Genomic DNA, 21,461 nt, shown 5'->3' on the forward strand with positions numbered 1-21,461 from the left:
TTTTATTATACTGAAAGTGAAAGTCACTCAGTCGTGTCCAACTCTTTGCAACCCTGTGGACTACACAGTCCACGGAATTCTCCAGGCCAGAATACTGAAGTGGGTAGCCTTTCCCTTCTCTAGGGGATCTTCCCATCTTCCCAACCCAGGGATAGAACCCAGGTCTCCCACATTGCAGGTGGATTCTTTACCACATGAGCCACAAGGGAAGCCCTTTTATTACACTACTCATCATTAATTGCTTTGATGATAACATTTTAAACTTACTATTCATTTCAGGGGTTCCAGGCACTTTAGTCCACAGCGTGAACAGCACTTCGTTGTCAACGGGCAATCATTATCCTGCAGGCACTTGGGTCTGTCAATCATGGAACATATTGGCGGCTTGTTTGGGCAAAAACCTGCTTTGACTTTATGAGGTAAAACAAGACACTTGACCTTGAAATACTTGACCATACTTTGAGACAAATTAGGGGTATCTTGGGAAACTTAAATAAGGTTTTCCTCTAATTAAGCTTTTTACCCTCCCTCCTAGAGTAACAATAAGGAATAGGTGGAGTATCAACTTCTATGTGATAAATAATTTTAATAATTATTTGAGGAGAATCAAAAAGTCTTGCCAAGAGGTAGGGAACATATGCATACCTATGGCTGATTCATGTTAACGTTTGGCAGATATGAATACAATACTGTAAAGCGATTATCCTTCATTTAAAAATAAATATTTTTTAATGGGCAGAAAACAAAGCTTTGCCATCTCTGATTTATAAAATTTGATAGGATTCGTAATTGACTCTCCAAAATTAATAGATTTGGGTTATCTAATCCCAGAGTACCAGAAGTAGGAGTATTAGAGAACACGAAGAACTTCCTTGTTTTATAAACCGTAGATACTAAGGACCATAAAGGGGGAATTGAGTTGCCTAAGGTCACACAGAAAACAAGCAGGAAAGTTGAAGTCAGTTGAAAAGCCTTTGACTCCTCTGCCATACCATGTTGTTCCTCAAAACACTGACAATCCCTGGGACAAGACCACAGTATCTTAGCACTACATGAGGGAATGAATACCGTCTATAGAGGAGGAGCTCGCTGCTACTCCAACAGCACTTTGCTACCCATCTTTTCCCCTGCGCACTTTACATGAAATTCTGTGCAGACATAGGATTTATCTGAATCATACCTATGAATGGTTATGAATTTTCTATATGAATAAGTGGATACTATCACCTTGTAGGACACTGAAGAGTGAGACTTGAAATAAATACATTTCCATTGAGAAGTATGAAGAGGGTTACCATGCAAGATTGGCTTGGAAGAATAGCACAACAGTCTCCCAAGGTCAAGAAGGCAACATGAGAGCCCTAGTTGGCCATTAAGTGAGAGAAATTTCCCAAGAGACCTCTGAGTTAAACTAAGGGGCATCCACCACTCCATGGGACAGCTTGGCATTCTCAGGGTTTGCCCAGTAGACTCTGGGAAGTATATCCACAGTCCTTACCTGTCCAGGCCATGGCACAATCAAAGCCACACATGGATTCACAACATTTTTCATTTAAGGGGCAATCGTAGTCACTCTTACACGAAGCTGAACACTCCATACGGTTCTTAAAAGGGAAGAGTGGGCACTGTCCATCCTTGACTGAAATGAGAGCAGATGTGAGTTCCTTCAAACCCCATTCTCTCCCAGCACCCTTCAAACAGCTTTTCCTTTTCTTCAAAACTAGTATCTCTTTCTGGGATGTGGTTCATTCTACCCTGTGCACAGGCACCTCTAGTAGGCTGTGGAGTGATGGAATGCCTCGCCGTATCAGGAAATGCAGTAGAAAGAGAGTTAAACTTGCTGTTTGAAGGCCCAAGGTAAAGTCCCCATCCTGCCAGTTAATGAATGACTTCAATTTCCTTCTCTACAAGGTAGGATTAATTATGTGACATCCACACAAGCCCATGTAAGCTATTTTAGGGGACGTGCTTTACTTTGCAGGAGGAGTGATGTGATCTGACTCGAAGTTTGAAAGAATCATTGTGGCTACTGTGTTCATAACAGACTTGTAAGAAGCGAAGGAGAGAAACAAGGAGATCTGTTAAGAGGTCATTGCAATTAATCCAAATGAGAAGATGGCACCTCAGGTTAGGGTGGCAGCTGTGGATGTGGTAAGAACTGATCTGATTCTGGGTCTATTTTCCAGATAAGTCTGAAATGACTTCTTAACAAGGGATGTTGATTGAGAAAGACAGATATTAAGGAAGCATGTACATGTCTCTACTTGTCCTCATCTGACTGTAAATCCCCTGATGGCAGGAAATGTTTTTTTCTCCTTGTCCTTGTCTTTCTCCTTCCTGCTCTCCTCCTCCTCCTTAGTGAGCCTACGTAACCCTGTCAAATCTTTGTGTCCTTGATAATACATAATCCTGTCAACAGTTCAATGAGGTATTCCAATACTATTATTCCAGTATTACAAGGGGAGGAACTGAAACTCAAAGATGTGAGGAAATTTGCAGTGAGAAAGACAGATTTCTAGCCAGTATTTTGACTCCTAAGCTCTGTATCACGCTGTCACACTGTATCATTACTGGTCATTGCACAGGAATTAATCCACAGACTTTACCTTTAGCCCACTCTGAAAGTGAAAGTCATGACCACCTCTTTCTGACCCCATGAACTGTAGCACCCCAGGCTCCTCTGTCCATGGAATTCTCCAGGCAAGAATACTGGAGTGGGTTGCCATTCCTGTCTCCAGCGCATCTTCCTGATCCAGGGATTGAGTCTGTGTCTCCTGCACTGCGGGCAGATTCTTTACCGTCTGAGCCACCAGGGAAGCCCTTTCCTTGCTCTACTCTTCACCTCCTCCCTGCTCCGTCCTTATTCCATGGGATTCCAGAGCTGGCCTGTCTATGCTTCATTCTTGGGTGAGTCCTTAGGTAATATTCAGCAGGTCAGTGTCATGAGAAAATAACCTGTTTCCAAAGTGTAGTCCTGACTCTCAGGTCCCACTGGCCAAAGTTTACCAACAATTGATGTGCACTACCTCATTTTTTGGCACAACTCCATTAGGTAAAGACTATTATTATTCCCATTTTATAGACAGGAGAACTAAAACTCATGAAAGACACAAAACTAAGACTACCCAGCCAGTGAATGACACAGCAGAGATTTGAACCAAGGCAGTTTCGCCTCAAAGCCTGAATCTGCAGCTGGGATGGTATACTATTTCTCATCAGACTAGGCTCACAGATTGCCAAGGGTATGAGTCTTACCAACTGATGAGCAAGCCTTCATGCAGTCTTCCTTCTTGGAGAAGTTGTTGGCATTCCCAAGGCAGCCTCCATAAAAAAAGGGTTTGCATATATGCTGTTTGATGTTAAAATACCACTGCTTGACTGTATTCTTGCACTGTCCTTGGTCTAAGGGTAACAAGCAGGGTTCTGAGACAGGAGACAGAGAGGGAAGAACATAAGAGGGGCAAAAAAAAAAGGAAGAGGTTAGGCCCTCAGCTTTTGTATAGTTCAAGGTGTTAGTATTGAAGTTCTAGAAAGTTCTGGTCCTAGCTCTATATGGTCACTCTTTAACATCTCTGGGCATTCTTCCTACCTTGCAAAGGAGGTCACAAAGAGCATATAAGAAAGATTCAGAGCTGATCTTACTCCTTCACTGCTTTGAGTTTTGAGGGGGAAAGACTTGTTCAAGAACTATATCCAAACTGCCTATCAAAGCACCTGCCACATAGAAAGAATGAGGTGCTGAGACAGAAAAGAGCAGACCTCTCTGTCTGGAAATTGATCTGATGCTCACAGCTAAGCCATACTGTTGTTCTTTTATTGGACTTAACCCCATAGGACATCCACATCAAACAAAGTTATTCTGAGGTGATAGAGTGAGACCAAAAAAAAAAGATCACTGTGAAACCTACAAAATACCAAGCACCTATGAGTGATATATGCTTCTCTACCAGTTACAGCTTTATCCTCATTCTAGCCTTCCCACTCTATTGAAGAGATTTACCAGGATAATTACACAATTTCCCCCACTTTCTGACAGCACCCAATCTAGGGTGAATTCCCACTTCCTTAGATCTTTCCCCAAATTCCCCAATCAAAGCCTTCATCCTGTAGCAGATACTTCCTAACAGTTTCTTCTTGAGACACCTCAGATTGTCTGTGGTGAACTTTCTCCCTCACTGCAGCAAGTGATAAGCTCAACTTGTTCAACTACAGGTCTGTTCCTGGTGGTCTTTAACCAAAGGGCATTGATACTACTTATTTGTTGAAGGAATGAATGAATGAGTGAATCTATACAAACAGTATCTATTATTAGATACTTTGAATTACCAGAAAACCTCCTCGAAGGGCAAAGAATCAGAAAACAACTCCAGTTTCTGAACTGACTGAGGCTGATACTTGCCACAGTGCCAACAATAGTTTCTTGACACACAGTGAACAAGCAGCAAGCATTAGTTACTGGAGTGATCGGGTGTTGGACCAAAGAAGAATAACATCAAGAGTATCCGTTGATGTCCACCATGCCTAGACTCATTGTTTGTACTTGAGGGATGGGAGTTTCATTAGAGAAGGTGAAGAGCTTGAACCCTGGCCGCCCTATCCCAACGTTCAAGGGAATCATTCCACCAGGTCTTGACAGAGCAGGAAGTAGGACACCTCACAAGACACCCTTGCTCTCAGCCTGGAGGGCACTACCTTCGTATGGATCCATGCACTTCTTCCCACAGGCAAAAGAGCAGCACTTGAGGTGTTCATCGCAATTGGAATCTGTTTTGCATAAGTCTGGGGCTTTAGAACTACAGGTGATCCTTTCTTGGGGGCACTCTCCTGGCTTCTCTGTAAGAAAGAAATGTCCAAAGTCACATCTTTTGAGAGTTTCAGCTCTTATCAGCCCATGGAAAAAAAGTGGATAGTGAGATTCCTTCAGTCCTAGACTCTACCTTCAATTCTTAACGGTCACTCTGCTGTATTCAGGGTCTACCTCTCACCACTCTTCACACATTTAGGTGGATCTGAACCAGGAATCTGTGCCCAGGTAGAACCAAAGGGGACGCATCTTAGTAACCATAAGTTTGTTTTCAAAATCTGTGGGTCTGTTTCTGTTTCATGACTAAGTTCATTACATTATTTTTAACTAGATTCCACATATAAGTGAAATCATATCTGTCTTTCTCTGACTTACTTCACATAGCATGATCATCTCTAGGTGTATCCATGTTGCCGCAAACAGCATTATTTCATCCTTTCTATGGCTGAGTAATAGTTATATACACACACACACACACACACACACACACACACACACACCACATTTTCTTTACCCATTCAGATTCCAGGGCAGGGGGTTTTATAGGGATCAAGACCCTAGTCTTAAATTCAGGATCTCCTTTCTCCCCTTAAAACTAATTATTTTAATGCCTAATTCCTCTGCCTCCTGTATCTTAGTTGATAAGGGAAGTTAATTAGTGAGGAGTGGTGGAAATACCATGGACATAGGAGTCAGGGGCCCTGATTTTGGTTCCTGACTCCTTGTGAGTTCAAGACCAATCTGAGTTCCACTATATGACTCTGCAGTTGTCTCTAAGGAGGAAGAAAGGGTGGAGTGGAAGAATCGCTATAAATAAGACAACTCTGGCTTAGGCGCTTGACTCTGCACAACAGCTAAATAATCTTGGGGGAAATGTCTTCCTTTGTCTGAGTTATAAATTTCCCATCTATGAAATGAGAATTACAATCTCTACTTTATAGGCTCTCCAGAAGGATTAAGATAGCAGAGTAAGAAGACTCTGAGCTCACCTCCTCCCATAGGCACACCGAAATTACAACTCTTCATGGAGCAACTCTGCATGAGAAAGACCAGAAGACTAGCAGAAAAGATCTTCTACAACGAAAGATACAAAGAAAGAACCACAAAAGATGGGTAGGAGGGGCAGAGATGTCTACTCAAGACCTATACCCCAGGTGGGCAACCCACAAACAGAAGGATAGTTACAATTTGCAGAGATTATCACCAGGAAGTGAGAGGGTCTGAGTCCCACACTGGGCTCCCAACACAGTAGTCCTATATCAGGACCCAGAATGCTTGACTTCAAAGCCAGAGGGGCTTTCTTTCAGGAGAGGCAGAGGGCTGTGAAAAAGATTCCGCTGTTGAAGGGCACACACCAAATCTCACCTGCTCTGGGACCCAGGGCAGAAGCAGTGATTTGAAAGGAGCCAAGGTCAGAACCCCCTGCTGATTGTAGAGAGCCTCCCAGAGAAGCAAGGAGCAACTAGAGTTCAGCCCAATCTGTTAAGTCTTTTAAAAAGAAGGTTTTTTCCTGATTGGTAAAGAAGAGGTCAGAAATATTCAAAGTATAAGAGGAATCTGGCCTGCTATTTGTGGCTCTGAAGATGGAAGGGGCTAATTGCCGAGGAATGAGAGTAGCTGCTCAAAGCTGACAACCAGTAAGGAAACCTCAGTGCTACAGCTGCCAGGAATGATTCTGCTGACAACCAATGAGATAGGAGGATACCCTTGAGTCCCAGTTAAGAATGGCAGCCTTGATGGACACCTCGATTTCAGTCTGGTGAGAACCTGAGCAGAGAACCTCAACACTCCATGCCAGACTTCCAACCTACAGGTAATTTGTTATGCAGCAAAATAACTGATACAATATTTATTGTGGCTCCATGTCTCAAAACTGAGCATCTTTCTGGTGGAATCTGACCAGAGAGACATGACTCTTGGATACTACTGAATCTTGAAATTACAGAAGTTTTGAATTAGAAAAAACATATTTATCATTGATATCAACTTCCTAATCTAATAGGTTAAAATAAGAAAGAGAGAGGTCACATAGAATAATATAGTGAACTGGGGGCAGATCTGGGACTTCCAGTCCATGGCTTTTTCCAGAAGACCTGCTTCTTTGGTGAGGACTGGCCACTGAGACTTCTAGTGCTTTCCAAATATATTTCTTGCCCTTCATACTACCCTTTTTAAAAAGATTTATTTATGTATTATTTTCTTGGCCAAGCTTCAAAGCATGTGGGATCTCAGCTCCCCTAACAGGGATCAAACCTGCGCCCCCTGCATCAAAAGTGCAGAGTCTTAACCACTGGACCACCAGGGATGTCCCGCCTTCATGCTATCCTCAATGCACTCTCCAAGGATGGCCTGAAGCCGAGAAAAGAAGATAGTATCAGTCCTCTCCTGTGATTCCTTGGCTCATACTTCCCAGATCATATTCATTCCCACAATCCCAGCTGTGGTTCCTATAGCTCCCCTCAGACCTAGCCTCTCTTCCAAGCTAAGACACTTTATATCCAATGGAAAACACAAGTTGGGCATTTAATAAACACCTCTGTTCCAACATGTTTAAAATGGAACTAATCACTTACACATGGAATCTAAAATATGGCACAAATGAACTTATCTACAAAACAGAAACAGACTCAGGCATAGAGACCCATGGTTGCTAAGGGAAAATGGGAAAAGAGGGAGATGGACTGGGAGTTTGGGGTTAGTAGATGCAAACTATTACATTTAGAGTGGATAACAACAAAATCCTAATATATAGCACAGGGGTCTATATTCAATACCCTGGGAATAACCATAATGGAAAAGAAATTTTTAAAATGCATATATGTGTGTATATATATGAGTCATCTTGCTGTACAGCAGAGATCAGCACAACTTTGTAAATCAACTATACTTCAATTAAAAAAATAAGAAGACAAAATTGTACTAGCATCTCCCCATGTCCAAACAGCACCTTCTTCTTTCCGTCTTGATATTTGGCATCAACAGTCCCCTGATCTGTTATTAGAATCCTGAGATTCAGTTCCCTCACTCGCCATCACCCCAGCATCCTGCCGGTCATGGACTTGGGTCAGTTCAGCTCTAAAGCCTATCTCTTCTTCCTCTTTGCTCCACTTCCTCAGGGCAACAGCTGACTTCCTCCCGTGCATGCCTCAGTCACCAAGTCATGTCCAGGGCTTTGCGACCCCATGGACTAGAGCCTGCCAGGTTCCTCTGTCCAGGGAATCTCCCAGGCAAGAAAACTGGAGTGGACTGCCATTTCCTATTCCAGGGCATCTTCCCAACCCAGCGATTGAACCTGCATCTCTTGCACCTCCTGCTTTGGGAGGCGGATTCTTCACCACTCTTGCTGCTAGGGAAACGCAACCTTCTCCCACCTCCCCCCTCAACTACTGCACCAGGCTCCTCATCGGTCTTCTGCCCTCAGAGTCCTGCCTAGCAACTGACAAATTTTCAAAAATTAAACTTGGAAAAGACATATATCAGGAAAAGTCGGGGGATAATTTGGGGGGAGGCAGGTGAGGGAAGGATTTAAAGGGCTCAGGACAGGTGAGTGGGGCTAGTTCTCTGAAGCCTCCTCTGACACAAGTCCTTGCCTCGTGTCTAATCCTCAGTCCCCAAGATCTCCTTCTAAAGAAGAGCAGCTGCAGCTTTTCCGAACCCACTTTTGACTCTGTAGCTTGGCGAGGCAGATGTCTGCTCCAAAGAAAGGGAGAGAAGCAGCAGGAGGGCGACATTCCTCCAGGAGCTGTGGAAAGGAAGATGCCTGCGGAAGGGGAAGAGAAGAGGGCAGGGATTAGGCACAAGCCAGAGAGACGCAAGCATCTGCAAATGAACCTTGGAGCTGATCCACCAGTTACCTTAGTTCACAGAGGAGAAAACCAAGGCGCATCACGTGAGGTCAGTCACATGGCAAGTAGGGCAGGTGTCTCAGCCCCAACACCCTCCCAGGGGCCCCGCGCTCTGCTGTGGGCTGTACATTACCTACCCAGACACTTGCCCACCATCTTGCTCCCAGGCAAGAGGCCACACATGAGTGATCACAGGGATCTGTCCGGAACGCAAAGTTGATTTGCCTGCAATCAGTCCTGGGGCAACCACAGACACTAGTGAGAATCTTTACTTTGCTCCACTGAACAAGAAACTGATGATGGTATGAGATTTGCAGGGAAGCCTGGGCATATCCCACTGGGATTTAGTGCCTCAAGAGCCAAAAAGATGCCAGTTGATCTGAGGTTAACAAAGTGAAGTGAAAGTCGCTCAGTCATGTCTGACTCTTTGTGACCCCATGGCATACAGTCCATGGCATTCTCCAGGCCAGATACTAGAGTGGTAGCCTAGATCTCCAGGGGATCTTCTCAACACAGAGATCAAACACAGGTCTCCTACACTGCAGGCGGATTCTTTACCAGCTGAGCGACAAAGAAAGCCTGAGGTTAACAAAGGGATCCCTCTTATTCCTTCTGGTGTTATCCAAGCCTAGGAGCTTATGATAAGCCCACACAACCAGATAAATGGACATCTTCCCCCACTTATTTAAGTCTCCATTTTCTATGTATTTTCCTGGCCTTTATCTATATTTTTTTAAATAATGTGAAGAACTGATAATGTCTTACTGTGTTGCCTCTTGGAGTAAATTTCAAAAATAGCAAGAGAAGGAGGCAAGAAGAAAGGGAGGAAGACAGAAATGAAGAGGAGAGGGAAGAGAGAAAATTTTTACGCCGAAGTGTGTTGTTGTTGTTGAGTTGCTAAGCCAGGTCTGACTCTTTCATGACTCCATGGACTGTAGCCTGCCAGACTCCTATGTCCTTGAAATTTTCCAGGCGAGAATACTGGAGTGAGTTGCCATTTCCTTCTCCAGATAATCTTCCCAACCCAGGGATCGAACCCAAGTCTCTTGCCTTGGCAAGCAGATTCTTTACCACTGAGCCACCAGGGAAGTAACACCTATTAACTCTTGAAAGTTAGTTGATCGGATAAGCCTATAGTCAGTTAGTAGGAAGCAGAACTCCTGAAAAGGGGTAAAGGGAAGGATACAGATAAATAAAATTGCCAAATATAATATAGGATGTCCAGTTATCATTTTTAGTATAAACATATCCCATGCAATGTAAGAACTGTAGTTACACCAAAAATTATTCATTGCTTGTCTGACATTCAAACTCAGTTGGTTGGGACTTCCTTGGAGGTCAAATGGCTAGGACTCTTCACTTCCACTGCAGAGGGCATGGTTTCCATCCCTGGTTGGGGAAATAAGGTCCTGCATACTCTGTCAATGAGTTCAGTTCCTCAGTCATGTCTGACTCTTTGCGACCCCATGGACTGCAGCACGCCAAGCTTCCCTGCCCATCACCAGCTCCTGGAGTTACTCAAACTCATGTCCATTGAGTTGGTGATGCCATCCAACCATCTCATCCTCTGTCGTCCCCTTCTTCTCCTGCCCTCAATCTTTCCTAGCGTTCAGTTCAGTTCGGTTCAGTCGCTCAGTCGTGTCCAACTCTTTGTGACCCCATGAATCGCAGCACACCAGGCCTCCCTGCCCATAACCAACTCCTGGAGTTCACTCAGACTCACGTCCATTGAGTCGGTGATGCCATCCAGCCATCTCATCCTCGGTCATCCCCTTCTCCTCCTGCCCCCAATACCTCCCAGCATCAGAGTCTTTTCCAATGAGTCAACTCTTCACATGAGGTGGCCAAAGTACTGGAGTTTCAGCTTTAGCATCATCCCTTCCAAAGAACACCCAGGGCTGATCTCCTTCAGAATGGACTGGCTGGATCTCCTTGCAGTTCAAGGAACTCTCAAGAGTCTTCTCCAACACCACAGTTCAAAAGCATCAATTCTTTGGTGCTCAGCCTTCTTCACAGTCCAACTCTCACATAGATGACCACTGGAAAAAACATAGCCTTGACTAGAAGGACCTTTGTTGGCAAAGTAATGTCTTTGCTTTTGAATATGCTATCTAGGTTGGTCATAACTTTTCTTCCAAGGAGTAAGCATCTTTTCATTTCATGGCTGCAGTCACCATCGGCAGTGATTTTGGATCCCAGAAAAATAAAGTCTGACACTGTTTCCACTGTTTCCCCATCTATTTCCCATGAAGTGATGGGACCGGATGCCATGATCTTTGTTTTCTGAATGTTGAGCTTTTAAGCCAACTTTTTCCCTCTCCTCTTTCACTTTCATCAAGAGGCTTTTTAGTTCCTCTTCACTTTCTGCCATAAGGGTGGTGTCATCTGCATATCTGAGGTTATTGATATTTCTCCCGGCAATCTTGATTCCAGCTGTGCTTCTTCCAGTCCAGCCTTGACGTACTCCTTTTCCTATTTGGAACCAGTCTGTTGTTCCATGTCCAGTTCTAACTGTTGCTTCCTGACCTGCATACAGGTTTCTCAAGAGGCAGGTCAGGTGGTCTGGTATTCCCATCTCTTTCAGAATTTTCCACAGTTTATTGTGATCCACACAGTCAAAGGCTTTGGCATAGTCAATAAAGCAGAAATAGATGTCTTTCTGGAACTCTCTTGCTTTTTCCATGATCCAGAGGATGTTGGCAACTTGATCTCTTGTTCTTCTGCCTTTTCTAAAACCAGCTTGAGCATCAGGAAGTTCACAGTTCACGTACTGCTGAAGCCTGTCTTGGAGAATTTTGAGAATTACTTTACTAGCATGTGACATGAATGCAATTGTGCGGTAGTTTGAGCATTCTTTGGCATTGCCTTTCTTTGGGATTGGAATGAAAACGGATCTTTTCCAGTCCTGTTGCCACTGCTGAGTTTTCAAAATTTGCTGGCATATTGAGTGCAGCATTTTCACAGCATCATCCTTCAGGATTTGAAACAGCTCAACTGGAATTCCATCACCTCCACTAGCTTTGTTTGTAGTGATGCTTCCTAAGGCCCACTTGACTTCACATTCCAGGATGTCTGGCTCTAGATGAGTGATCACATCATCATGATTATCTGGGTTGTGAAGATCTTTTTTGTACAGTTCTTCTGTGTATTCTTGCCACCTCTTCTTAATATCTTCTGCTTCTGTTAGGTCCATACCGTTTATGTCCTTTACTGAGCCCATCTTTGCATGAAATGTTCCCTTGGGATCTCTAATTTTCTTGAAGAGATCTCTAGTCTTTCCCATTCTGTTCTTTTCCTCTATTTCTTTGCATTGATCACTGAAGAAGGCTTTCTTGTCTCTTCTTGCTATTCTTTGGAACTCTGCATTCAGATGCTTTTATGTTTCCTTTTCTCCTTTGCTTTTTGCTTCTCTTCTTTTCACAGCTATTTGTAAGCCTCCCCAGACAGCCATTTTGAATTTTTGCATTTCTTTTCCATGGGGATGGTCTTGATCCCTGTCTCCTGTACAGTGTCACAAACCTCATTCCATAGTTCATCGGGCACTCTATCTATCAGATCTAGACCCTTAAATCTATTTCTCACTTCCACTGTATAATCATAAGGGATTTGATTTAGGTCATACCTGAATGGTCTAGCGGTTTTCCTTACTTTCTTCAATTTAAGTCTGAATTTGGTAATAAGGAGTTCATGACCTGAGCCACAGTCAGCTCCTGGTCTTGTTTTTGTTGACTGTATAGGGCTTCTCCATCTTTGGCTCCATAGAATATAATCAATCTGATTTCGGTGTTGACCATCTGGTGATGTCCATGTGTAGAGTCTTCTCTTGTGTTGTTGGAAGAGGGTATTTGCTATGACCAGTGCATTTTCTTGGCAAAACTCTATTAGTCTTTGCTCTGCTTCATTCCGCATTCCAAGGCTAAATTTGCCTGTTACTCCAGGTGTTTCTTGACTTCTTACTTTTGCATTCCAGTCCCCTAGAATAAAAAGGACATCTTTTTTGGGTATTAGTTCTGAAAGGTCTTTTAGGTCTTCATAAAACCGTCAACTTCAGCTTCTTCAGTGTTACTGGTTGGGGCATAGACTTGGATTACCGTGATATTGAATGGTTTGCTTTGGAGATGAACAGAGATCATTCTGTCTCTTTTGAGATTGCATCCAAGTACTGCATTTCAGACTCTTTTGTTGACCATGATGGCTACTCCATTTCTTCTGAGGGATTCCTGCCTGCAGTAGTTGATATAATGATCATCTGAGTTAAATTCACCCATTCCAGTCCATTTTAGTTCACTGATTCCTAGAATGTCAACGTTCATTCTTGCCATCTCTTGTTTGACCAGTTTCAATTTGCCTTGATTCATGGACCTGACATTCCAGGTTCCCATGCAATATTGCTCTTTACAGCATCAGATCTTGCTTCTATCACCAGTCACATCCACAACTGGGTATTGTTTTTGCTTTGGCTCCATCCCTTCATTCTTTCTTTAGTTATTTCTCCACTGATCTCCAGTAGCATATTGGGCACCTACTGACCTGGGGAGTTCCTCTTTCAGTACACTATCATTTTGTCTTTTCATACTGTTCATGGCATTCTCAAGGCAAGAATACTGAAGGGGTTTGCCATTCCTTTCTCCAGTGGACCACATTCTGTCAAACCTCTCCACCATGACCCGCCCGTCTTGGGTTGCCCCTTGGGCATGGCTTAGTTTCATTGAGTTTAGACAAGGCTGTGGTCCTAGTGTGATTAGACTGACTAGTTTTCTTTGAGTATGGTTTCAGTGTGTCTGCCCTCTGATGCCCTCTTGCAATGCCTACCATCTTACTAGGGTTTCTCTTACCTTGGGCATGGGGTATCTCTTCACGGCTACTCCAGCAAAGCACTGCCGCTGTTCCTTACCTTGAATGAGGGGTATCTCCTCACTGCTGCCCTTCCTGACCTTCAACGTGGAATAGCTCCTCTAGGCCCTCCTGCACCCACGCAGCCACCACTCCTTGGACATGGCGTGGCTCCTCCCGGCCGTCATCCCTGGCCTGGGACGGGGGTGGCTCCTCTCAGCTGTCACCCCTGACCTCTCGGCCACTGCCCTTGACCTCGGATGTGGGGTAACTCCTCTTGGCCACCTCCCTTCGGGCATGGGGTCCTCCCGGCTTCTGCCCCTGACCTCGGACGCGGGGTAGCTCCTCTCGCTTAGTGCACCGGTCGCAGCCGCCTGCTGCTGTATAGCACAGCCAAAAGAACCCCCCCAAATTGAATTGGTCATCATGTATTTGTACTTGTTAAATCTGGACACTTTAAAACAGAATGAATTCATTTTGATTGAAAGGGAACTTGTTTGGGCAACAGAATTAGAATTCAGAAGAATGATGGTTGCCACAGGGATGTGTATTAAAACACTTAAATTGAACAATTAATTCAATCTTTTTATGGAATAAAGTCATTTGATTTGGTTGATTGAGGACTGACTTTGCCAATTAGACAATTTGGTTAACATTTTTCTACAAATATAGTGCATGACCTGCCTCTTGAGAAACCTGTATGTAGGTCAGGAAGCAACAGTTAGGACTGGACATGGAACAACAGACTGGTTCCAAATAGGAAAAGGAGTACATCAAGGCTGTATATTGTCACCCTACTTATTTAACTTATATGCAGAGTACATCATGAGAAATGCTGGGCTGGAGGAAGCACAAGCTGGAATCAAGATTGCCGGGAGAAATATCAATAACCTCAGGTATGTAGATGACACACCCTTATGGCAGAAAGTGAAGAGAAACTAAAGAGCCTCTTGATGAAAGTGAAAGAGGAGAGTGAAAAAGTTGGCTTAAAGCTCAACATTCAGAAAATGAAGATCATGGCATCCGGTCCCATCACTTCATGGGAAATAGATGGGGAAACAGTGGCAACAGTGGCTGAGTTTATTTTTCTGGGCTCCAAAATCACTGCAGATGGTGACTGCAGCCATGAAATTAAAAGAGGCTTACTCCTTGGAAGGAAAGATATGACCAACCTAGACAGAGTATTAAAAAGCAGAGAGAGACATTACTTTGCTAACAAAGGTCCGTCTAGTCAAGGCTATGGTTTTTCCTGTGGTCATGTATGGATGTGAGAGTTGGACTATAAAGAAAGCTGAGTGATGAAGAATTGATGCTTTTGAACTGTGGTGTTGGAGAAGACTCTTGAGAGTCCCTTGGACTGCAAGGAGATCCAATCAGTCCATCCTAAAGGAAATCAGTCCTAAATATTCATTGGAAGGACTGATGCTGAAGCTGAAACTCCAATACTTTGGCCACCTGATGCAAAGAGCTGACTCACTGGAAACGACCCTAATGCTGGGAAAGATTGAAAGCAGGAGGAGGAGACAACAGAGGATGAGATGGTTGGATGGCATCACGGACTCAATGGACATGGGTTTGGGTGGACTCCGGAAGTTGGTGATGGACAGGGAGGCCTGGCATGCTGTGGTTCATGGGTTCACAAAGAGTTGGACACGACTGAATGACTGAATTGAACTGAAAATCTGTAGCATCAAAGATTTTTTTTAATGTACTAAGATATTGGAATAAGATTAATGCATTTTATGAAAATCAGGTTAATAGTATTAAGCTTTTAGTATTAAAATAGTATTAAAATAAGATCAATCAGGTTAATAGTATTCAAGCTTTCCAACATTTACAGAACGTATAAGATTATATAAGGTGTCTAAGTAAAAGAGTAATGGGTGTAATCAATAACATATTTGATCATTTGGCAAATACTCTTAAAACCTTTCTGGTAAACTTTCCAGAAATTAAGAAAATCACTTGTGATTTGTGATCAGTATTCTAACTACTGGAAACAAATTATTTTCAAGGGTAAGTTTTCCAATTGTATGTCTAAATAAAAATTGAAAGAAGGCTTAATAAAACTTTCTTAAACATTTAATTAGATCATTAAAATACATTTTTATTATACAGTATTATGTGACTGGGGGGCAACTTGCGAGAAGCTCAAAGAACCGAGTGACATATCTATAACAAAACTCCATTTGTTCCCATGTACTTACATATCATTGAGTTGCAATACCTATGGAATTTGTTTATCAATAAATTTTTTCTTATCAATAATTTCAATGTATTTATTTATATAGTCATTACTATTATTATGTTATTTAAATAACAAATGGAGTGAAAAATCAATACAAAAGAAAACATTTTATTCCCATAGTCTTATGGTCACAGTAATGGAAAAGGCTAAATTTTAATTTATACTCATGTTCTTGTTGCATAGCAATATGAAAAAGTCATGAATAAAAGGCTTTTGAGCATAAAATTATATTTCATCAGATTTAAAGTCTGTGGGGTAAGAGCAATGGAAAGAGAAGTTCAAGGAGACGTGTTTTAAGTTTTCCAACTGTTCAAGTGCTTTTCACATATTTTTTAAATGAATAATACCAAGTTATTATGGTATTTTGGCCCCAACTAATTCATTTGTTATGTAGCAGGGTTTTTGTGAAGTATTAATATTTACAACAGAGAATTCCCTGGCAGTCCAGTGGTTGGTACACCATGCTCTCTCTGCTGAGGGGTGGGGTTTAATCCTTCATCAGCAAACTAAAATCTCACAAGCCTCGTGGCATGGCCAAAAAAAAGTTTACAACATGTTTGCAGAATGCATTTGAGATTCATTCATGTTTCTGTGTGTTGTTTGTACCATTTTATTAATGAGTCCTAAATCCACTATGTGGATGTCTCACAGGTTGTTTATCCATTCACTAAAAAATGTTCGGACTTTTCCAGTTTGGGACAATTATGAATAAACTCCCTGCAAACATTTGCATATAGGATTTTGCATGAATGTAAGGTGTCTTTTTACTTCCCTAGTGGCTCGTTGGTAAAGAATTTGCCTGTCAGTACCGAAGTTGATCAAACCTGCCAGATTCGATCCCTGGGTCTGGAAGATTCCCTGGAGTAGGAAATGGCAACCCAGTCCAATATTTTTGCCTGAAAAACCCCATGGGCAGAAGAGCCTGAGGGGGCTGTCATCCATGGGTTCAAAAAGAGTCGAACACAACTGAGCGACATGCATACACATTTATAAGAAACTACCAAAATGTTTTTCGAAGTGACCATACTATTTTGCATTTCCACAAAGATTCGATGAGAGTTCCACCTGCTCCACATGATTGCTAGAACTTAGTATTGTAAATATTTTTTTGCTTTTTAATTGAAGTATAGTTGATTTACAATGCCATGTCAGTTTCAGGTGTACAGTCAGTGATTCAGATATATAGATATAGATATGTGGGTTAGGACACAATATTGAGTATCCTTCCCTATGCTATACAGTAGGTCTTTGTTGGGTATCTATCATATATATAGTAGTGTATATGTGTTAATGTAAATGTTTTTATTTTAATCATTCTCATAGATGCATAGTGGTAAGACTGCAAAACATTTTAAGAGATTAAAGTAGTTCGCTTAAATTTCTAGAACCCTAAGAATCTAAGCCACCAAGAAGGATGACGGGGAGATTTCTCTTATTTTCCAACTTTCCTTAGGGCACTTTCAAGCCCAGCTTCCTCCTTGGTTCCTGAGCCTGCTTGGTCAGGAGTGTCCCCAGAGCCTCATCATTGAGCCTACCTCTTTGCCCAGCTTCCCCGCGTGGCTGAGGTTGCTCTTGGCAGTACACTGAGGAGCGTTTTGCAACTGAAAGGTCTACAGACAGCCAGGAGCTGGGGGAACATGTGAATTTCCAGGTTACCACCTTTGGAACCACAGGTAAAGGCTCCACCTTGTCTCCACTATGTCCCACTACGCTCTAACTCCCCTACTGGGAGCAAACCCAGCCCTGTTTCCATGGCTGAGAGCTCCTTGCTCGCATCGTCTTCTGGTGTAGTGTGTCTCCCGCATGGCTACTCTACCAGTAACGTGCCTTGAGCCTCCGTCCCTGGGCAGGAGACCTTGAAGAGGATGGTTAGCTCTGTGGATGGGCTTCCCAGGTGGCGCTAGTGGTAAAGAACCCGCCTGCCAGTGCAGGAGGTGTAAGAGACACGGGTTCGATCCCTGGGTCGGGAAGATCCCCTGGAGGAGGGCATGGCAACCCACCCCAGTGTTCTTGCCTGGAGAATCCCCATGGTCAGAGGAGCCTAGAGGGCTACAGTCCATAGAATCACAAAGAGTCGGACACAACTGAAGTGACTGAGTGCACACACAGCACGCCCTAAGCTCAGGTAGAGTAAGTAGATGCCTCTTCCAAAGACATAGCCTTCTAAATGACTCCTACTTAGTGATCTACACTCTGATACTGAGGAAAGGCAGTCTCTAAGGGTGGAATGCAGGGCACTATGTGTCTCCATACTGTGTTAAAGATCTTAAATCTTTCTAATTTTTTGTCTCTTTAACCTATCAGTAATTGGAAAAGATGTGTTGAAGGCTATCAATACAGCCATAGGCGTCTCAGTTTATGCCTGTATTTCCACTAATGTTTGTTTAATATATCCTGATTCTATATGCTTATTGTTGCTGTTGCTGTTTTAATCACTTCGTCATGTTCAACTCTTTGCAACCCCATGAACTGTAGCCCACCAGGCTCCTTTGTCCATGGCATTTTCTGGGTGAGAAAACTGGAGTCAGTTGCCATCCCCTTCTCCAGGGGATCTTCCTGACTCAGGGACTGAACCTGCATTTCAGGCGTATTCTTCGCCTCTGACCCACCAGGGAAACAGCGCATTTCTTGTGAATTGTATCTTCTGTCATTATATGGTGACCTACTCTCTATCTCTAAAACAATTGTTCACCTTAGAGTTCTTGATTGTCTGATAGTAGCCAAACTATGCCATTTCTTTTGTTCGCAATTATCTAGACTTTGGGGCTTCCCTGGTAGCTCAGTAGTAAAGAATCTGCCTGCCAATGCAGGGTTGGGAAGATACCTTGGAGGAGGAAACGGCAACCCACTCCACTATTCTTGTCTGGAAAATTCCATGGACAGAGGAGCCTAGCAGGCTACAGTCCGTGGGATTGCAAAGAGTTGGACACACCTGAGCAACTGAGCACAGACACATCTTGACTTTTTCCCATCTTCTTGCTTTCAACCTTTCAAGGCACTTACGTGTTTTTTTTAATTGACGTATACTTGATTTATTTATATGTTTTATATTAATTTCAAGTGTACAACATAGTGATTCAAATTTTTATAGATTATGCTCCACTTATAGTTATTATAAAATATTGGCTATATTCCCTCTGCTGTACAATATATCCTTGTAGCTTATTTATTTTATACCTATTAGTTTCTAACTCTTTTTTTTTAATTTTTATTTTTACTTTATTTTACTTTACAGTACAGTATTGGTTTTGCCATACATTGACATGAATCCACCACGGGTGTACGTGCGTTCCCAAACATGAACCCCCCTCCCACCTCCCTCCCCATAACATCTCTCTGGGTCATCCCCGTGCACCAGCCCCAAGCATGTTACATGATAGTATACATGTTACAATGCCATTCTCCCAAATCATCCCACCCTCTCCCTCTCCCTCTGAGTCCAAAAGTCCGTTATACACCTCTGTGTCTTTTTTGCTGTCTTGCATACAGGGTCGTCATTGCCATCTTTCTAAATCCTCTACCCCTATTTTGCCTGCCCCCCTTCACCCCCACCACTTTCCTCTCCTCGCTGGTTACCACTAGTTCTCTATATCTGTCTTTTGTTGTTTGTTTTGGCCCAACCACACAGCTTATGGAACCTTAGTCCCTGACCAGGGATCAAACCCTGGCCCACAGCAGTGAACATGCTGAATCCTAACCAACTGGACCACCAGGGAATTCCCCAAGTGAGTCTTTTTTGTGTTATACTTACTAGTTTGACATTTTTAAGATTCCACATAAGTGACATCATACAGTACTTGTCTTTCTCTGTCTGACTTACTTCACTGAACATAGTATTCTCTAGATCCATCCACGCTGCTGCAAATGGCAGAATTTCATTCTTTTTTATGGCTAATATTCATATATATATATATATATCACATCTCTTTATCCATTCATCTGTCAATGGATACATGGGTTGCTTCCACATCTTAGCAGTTATAAATAATACTGCTATGAACATTGGAGTGCGTGTATCTTTTCAAGTTGGTGTTTTCATTTTTTCCAGCTCTATGTCCAGGAGTGGGATTGCTGGATCATATGGTATGCTGATTTTAGTTTTTGAGGAAGCTTCATTCCGTTTTCCACAGTGGCTACACCAATGTACAGTCCCACCAACAGCACACAGGTGTTCCCTTTTCTCCACATCCTCTCCAGCATTTGTGACTTGTACACTTCTTTATGATAGCCTTTCTGACAGGTGTGAAGTGATACCTCATAGTTGTTTTAATCTATGTTTCTTTAATAATAAGCAATGCTAAGCTTGTTTCTGTGTGCCTGTTGGCCATCTGTATTTCTTCTCTGCAAAAATGTCTAGTCAGGCCTTGAACCCAATATTTTGTTGGGTTGTCTATTTGTTTGTCTGACATTGAGTTGTGTGAGCTGTTTATTTATTTTTTATATTAACCTCTTGTCGGTCATATTATTTGCAAATATTTTCTCCCAGTCCATAGGTTGCCTTTTTATTTTTGTTGCTGGTTTCCTTTGCTGTGCAAAATCTTTTAAGTTTAATTAGGTCCCATTTGTTTATTTTTGGTTCTATTTCTTATGCCCATAGGGCACAGATCCAAAAAAATAGGAAAAGGCATTGCATGAGTTATGCCAAAGAGTGTTCTGCCAACGTTCTTTTCTAGGAGTTTATGGTTTCAGATCTTGTATTTAGATCTTTATTCCATTTTGAGTTTATTTTTGTATGTGGTGTGAATAAATGTTCTAATCTCATTGTTTTAACATGTTCTCTGTTGTTTCTCTTTACTCTTTCCCCCCTATCTTTTCTTGTTTTCTTAAACTGTGTGTGAATGTGTATGTCTATGTGTGTTTGTATGTGAGCTCCTATATTTAATGGAAGCTGGAGTAGGAAATGGCAACCCACTCCAGTATTCTTGCCTGGAGAATCCCATGGACGGAGAAGCCTGGTGGGCTACAGTCCACCGGGTCACAAAGAGTCGGACACGACTGAGCGACTTAACTTTCACTTCACTTTACCTCTAGTGGTACTTTATCTGCAGAATTTCTTGAAAGGCTGTATTTAAGGAAGCATTTTCAAAATTCGTTTATTGTCCATATTACCCAAACAACTCAAACTGTCTTGAATTAGACCCATTGCTTCAGATTTCTCAGACTCTATATCACATGTACCAATTCCCGCTTCACTGTCACTAGGAAACTAGTTTGTAGAATTCTTGTAAGGGTCTCTTTTCCCTACTCCACTGAATGAATAAATAAAATGTGGAATATATATATACATGGAAAGTTATTCAGCCTTTAAAAGGAAGGAAGATTTTGACATATGCTACAATACGGATGATCTTCGAGGACAATATACCAAGTGAAATAAGCCAGTCACAAAAAGACAAATATTCTATGATTACACTTATATGAACCACAAACAGCAGTCAAATTTATAGAGACAGAAGTAGAATTTTGGTTTCCAGGAGCAGAAAGAGGGAAAAATGGGGAGTCATTGATTAATACATATAGAATTTCAGTTCTGCAAAATGAAAAGAGTAATAGAAGCTGCCCTCAGGCTACCAATTGCATTTCAGTGAAGATACTTCCTTGCTGAAAGGGCCATTTCTTCCTTGCTTCAGAGATGACTGGGTCATGATGTTGCTGATATAGCCAAAAGAATTAGCTATTTCCAGCTATAAAAAGTAGTGAGTGCTCGTAGCTGTCAAGGGGGAGGGGAGAG

At 42.5% G+C, this 21,461-nt stretch overlaps 1 protein-coding gene across 1 annotated transcript in view; it reads right to left on the minus strand.

Moving 5' to 3' along the window:
- Window positions 1-270: 270 nt before the first annotated feature.
- The window catches only part of WFDC8 (WAP four-disulfide core domain 8), a 38,561-nt gene continuing 17,370 nt past the window's right edge, over window positions 271-21,461 (minus strand). Inside the window, exons 4-8 of the mRNA XM_068986831.1 lie at window positions 8,464-8,564; window positions 4,693-4,833; window positions 3,256-3,423; window positions 1,499-1,639; window positions 271-410 (exon numbers count right to left, since the gene is read on the minus strand). Coding sequence (XP_068842932.1) covers window positions 271-410; window positions 1,499-1,639; window positions 3,256-3,423; window positions 4,693-4,833; window positions 8,464-8,564 — 691 coding nt within the window. The remainder of the gene's footprint in view (window positions 411-1,498; window positions 1,640-3,255; window positions 3,424-4,692; window positions 4,834-8,463; window positions 8,565-21,461) is intronic.

This window comes from Capricornis sumatraensis, chromosome 15, assembly GCF_032405125.1.
Source record: "Capricornis sumatraensis isolate serow.1 chromosome 15, serow.2, whole genome shotgun sequence".
In the NCBI taxonomy this organism is placed as follows: Eukaryota; Metazoa; Chordata; class Mammalia; order Artiodactyla; family Bovidae; genus Capricornis; species Capricornis sumatraensis.